A 3,485-nucleotide genomic window follows, 5' to 3' on the forward strand; every position below is an offset into this window, starting at 1 on the left:
CTGCTGAACAAGGAATTAGAGCATAATGTGGGCTGCCTGAACAGGGCATGCTTTTTGGAGACAATTTCAAGGAATACTGATAATAATGGTTTTGCCTTTGTTTTCTTGATAGTCATCTATGAACGCAGTGGGATCTCTCTCTCTGCTTTCACCTGGTAGAGTGCTCCCACAGCTCATCAGCACTATCTCAGCTTCGATGGAGAATCCAGCTTTGTGCCAGGTTACTCGGGAGGAATTTGCCATCATGAGGACACCAGAGGGAGAACTGTATGACAAATCTATCATACAAAGGCAAGACTTTATAGTTTCTTTTTTCTGTGCACTTGGGGATCAGTTGCTGCTGGCATCTAGCCAGTGGGCGAGTGGGTTTGTCAGATGCTCATTCTGGACAGGAGTTCCCAGATCTGTGTGCCTGGGTCAACATCCAGAGCAGTGCTGACTTTTTTTCTCCGCTTTTTATTCTCAGTGCTCAACAGGATAGTATGAAAAAGGCTAACATGAAGAGGGAGAACAAAGCTTATTCCTTCAAGGAACAAATCATTGAGCTGGAGCTGAAGGAGGTGAGTTGATGGGAACAGGAAAGCCAGGCTGGTCAGAGTCTTCACTGCTCTCATCTGTTTCGTTGCATGGCTGCTGCCGTAGCTGTGTACCCTGTGGGGAAAGATTCTCTGAACTTCTTTGAATACCTAAATGTTATCTTCTCTTATATCTCTATTTATTCGCTTCTTTTCTCTTATACCTGCATTTTTATCAGTGTATGTGGTATTCCGCTTGTTTGTGAGCATGCTTACTAGTTGGTAATAGCTGTTTTTTCTCTTCCTCTCTTGTTCAATGTGTCTCGTGTAACTTTTGCAGTGGGGGCTGTTAAAGAGGTGCTCCTGTCTTGTCGACAGCCAGCAGTTCTGTTCAGTGTGCCCAGAGGAATGGGTGTAGCTGGGGGGAGAATTTGGTGAAAGGAAGGGAACGTACTGGGTTAACTGGAGCATTCTTTTATGAAAGGTTGCCCTCTGTTTGGGGAAGGATGACATGCCCATCCACTGTAGAAAGAGATGGAGAGCTCTTCTTAATTATATAAAATAATTTGTGACCCATTTAAGTGTGGGAGAAACTGGTGTTATGCTGCTAGTGGGACACCAGGTGTTGTTAACCTGCTGATTTCCATTTCATGTCTTCACTTAAGAGTGATGTGCTTGGAAGAATATTTTGATACTGTTCTGAAAGTAAATAGCAAAAAACCACAATGTGTCCAGCTTTCTTCTCTACCTCTTTGAAGAGGTGGTGTCAGTAGCTCCTGGTTAATAATGTCCATGGCGCTCTACTGCAGGAAATAAAGAAGAAGAAAGGAATAAAGGATGAGGTGCAGCTGACTAGCAAGCAGAAGGAGCTGATGCATGCACAGCTGGAAAGGGAGTCTCAGATAAGAAAACGGCTGAAGGAGGTAAGTTCTGATGGTCTTTTTTTGCCAACTCTGCAGCTGCTGTGACCCAAGTCATTTCAGTAAAAGGAAAATGGAGTAGCCTAGAGAATATTTGGCAATAACATAGTAATTTCTTTCATTAGAAATTCTATTTAACTACTTGATTTTTTTCCCAATGGAGTTTTTATGGTAACCTTTTGAAATGTTTCTCTTACAGCTTGATAATGAGCTGGAAACAGCCCTAGGACTCCTGGACACTGTTATAAAGAGAAAGCCACCTGGTCTAACTCAGTACATCCCTGGTCTCATCAGTTCCTTCTTGCCACTTTTTCGGTCACCTTTGGCTGCTCCAAGGATTAAGGATCCTTTTCTTTCCTTAGCTTCCTGTGTCATGCCTGCTCGACTGAAAACCTTTGGTTAGTATTTGCAGTTGCTGTTTAAGGACAGGTGAAAATCCTTGCTCTTAAGCTGTGGATCACGACCAACTACCACAGAAAGCCAAGAGTTAAAACCACCCTGAAACAGTGCTTAGGGAGGTGACTGTGACATCCCAGAGATCCTACTGCTGGATAGCACTGGGTGCAGAGACAGGGCGTTGTCTGGTCACTGTGATGGCCTCTCAGTAGCCCGTGTCGCAGTGGGACTGTCTGCCCCGTGCAGAGTTTGGGGGATGCGAGTGTTACCTCGCACATGTAACTGTTGTGAAGAAAGCTGTGCTGCAAAAGCCTTGGGGCTGTGCTTCCTCCTCTGTGCCTCGTGTGCAGCCTGGGCAGTCGCCCAGACCTCTGTTATAATTCTCGGGTCTGCGTTCCTGGGGAATTTTTCTCTCTTAAGAAATGTTTGGGTTTAGTCGTCTCATGGAGTCTTTATTCTTTGGTACCAGGTACTTTAGTGAGCCACGTGACCTTGCGCCTGATGAAACCAGAGTGTGAGTTAGATGAGTCCTGGTGTCAAGAAGAGCTGCCTACTGCTCTGAACAGAGTTGTGAGCTTGCTGCATGCCCACACCATTCCTAGCCGAACAGGCAAGGGAGAGCCAGGTGAGAAGTATTGTGGATCGCTCTGACCCTCCCCCTGCCCCCCAATAACTCTGTGAGCTGTTTTAGTTTGGATGGTTTGTATAATACTTTACAGGTGAGACTTCACTTCTTTCTTTTTAATTGGATGAGTCTTCACACATATGAAAAACCTTGCTTTTGGGTTTTTTTTGCAGCAAAAGTATAGGATTGATGTTGCAAATACAGTAAGAGTAGAAATGAAATAACAGTATTTATTCTTAAAAAAAGTGAAATTAAGGCTTATCTTTGCCAAGGACAGTTCCTACCTTTCAACACCACTTAGCTGAAGTGATTCAGTGAAACTAAGACAAAGTAATTTCTTGTTGTCTGCGATCTCAGCAGTGAAGTGCCTGTGGCCTCTGCTTGTTTGCTATGTGGTGCTGCAGTTCATGAATATTTTATTCTGGCACAGTTGTAGAAGCAGCAGTTAGTTCCCACACTTTTACAGTGCAAGAATATGCGCTGGGTTAAAATGAAACCCTTGATTTTTTTATTTTTATTTTTTTCCCCCAGTGGGTTAGTTTTAATCTAGATCACTTCCAGAACCTGCTTCACAATGGGGTACGCAAGTGCCCGTGCCAGTGCACTGAAGACAACAGGACAGGAGAGGCAGGGTAGCGCTGCTTCCTTTGGAGGCAAGGATGGCTCAGGCCTGGTGTCCCGTAGTGACAGAGGCAGCTCGTCCGGGCTTTGGGGTCCTTCATCATCCAGCTCAGTCGAAAGCTGCTGTGGTAGATGGTTTGTAATTTTTTAAAGGAAGCGGAGGCTTCCCCTGGTCCCTTACGCAGTAGTTCAGCTCTCTCACTGTTCTGTTGCCGGTCGGATCCGCGGTTGTGTGGCTGTGGCACGTGTAGTCATCGTGGCTGAGCAGCCGCAGCTGACGGTGTTGAGCACCTCCTCAGTGCTGAACCTCTCAGTGATAATTCAGGGTCTCCACTGTGTAATTTGTTTCCTTAGTAAGTGCAAGTTCATTAGCATTTGAATCCATTTTCAGGCTTATTTCCAGAAAGT

The 3,485-nt window shown here is 45.1% G+C and overlaps 1 protein-coding gene across 1 annotated transcript in view; it reads left to right on the top strand.

Moving 5' to 3' along the window:
• Positions 1 to 3,485, top strand: part of GCN1L1 (GCN1 general control of amino-acid synthesis 1-like 1 (yeast)) — a gene marked incomplete at its 5' end in the record, with an annotated part of 39,814 nt that overhangs the window by 12,464 nt on the left and 23,865 nt on the right. Inside the window, 5 exons of the mRNA XM_010141900.1 lie at positions 113 to 291; positions 467 to 560; positions 1,325 to 1,438; positions 1,635 to 1,833; positions 2,301 to 2,456. Of these exons, the coding sequence (XP_010140202.1) occupies positions 113 to 291; positions 467 to 560; positions 1,325 to 1,438; positions 1,635 to 1,833; positions 2,301 to 2,456 (742 nt within the window). The remainder of the gene's footprint in view (positions 1 to 112; positions 292 to 466; positions 561 to 1,324; positions 1,439 to 1,634; positions 1,834 to 2,300; positions 2,457 to 3,485) is intronic.

This window comes from Buceros rhinoceros, unplaced genomic scaffold, assembly GCF_000710305.1.
Source record: "Buceros rhinoceros silvestris isolate BGI_N320 unplaced genomic scaffold, ASM71030v1 scaffold10078, whole genome shotgun sequence".
In the NCBI taxonomy this organism is placed as follows: domain Eukaryota; kingdom Metazoa; phylum Chordata; class Aves; order Bucerotiformes; family Bucerotidae; genus Buceros; species Buceros rhinoceros.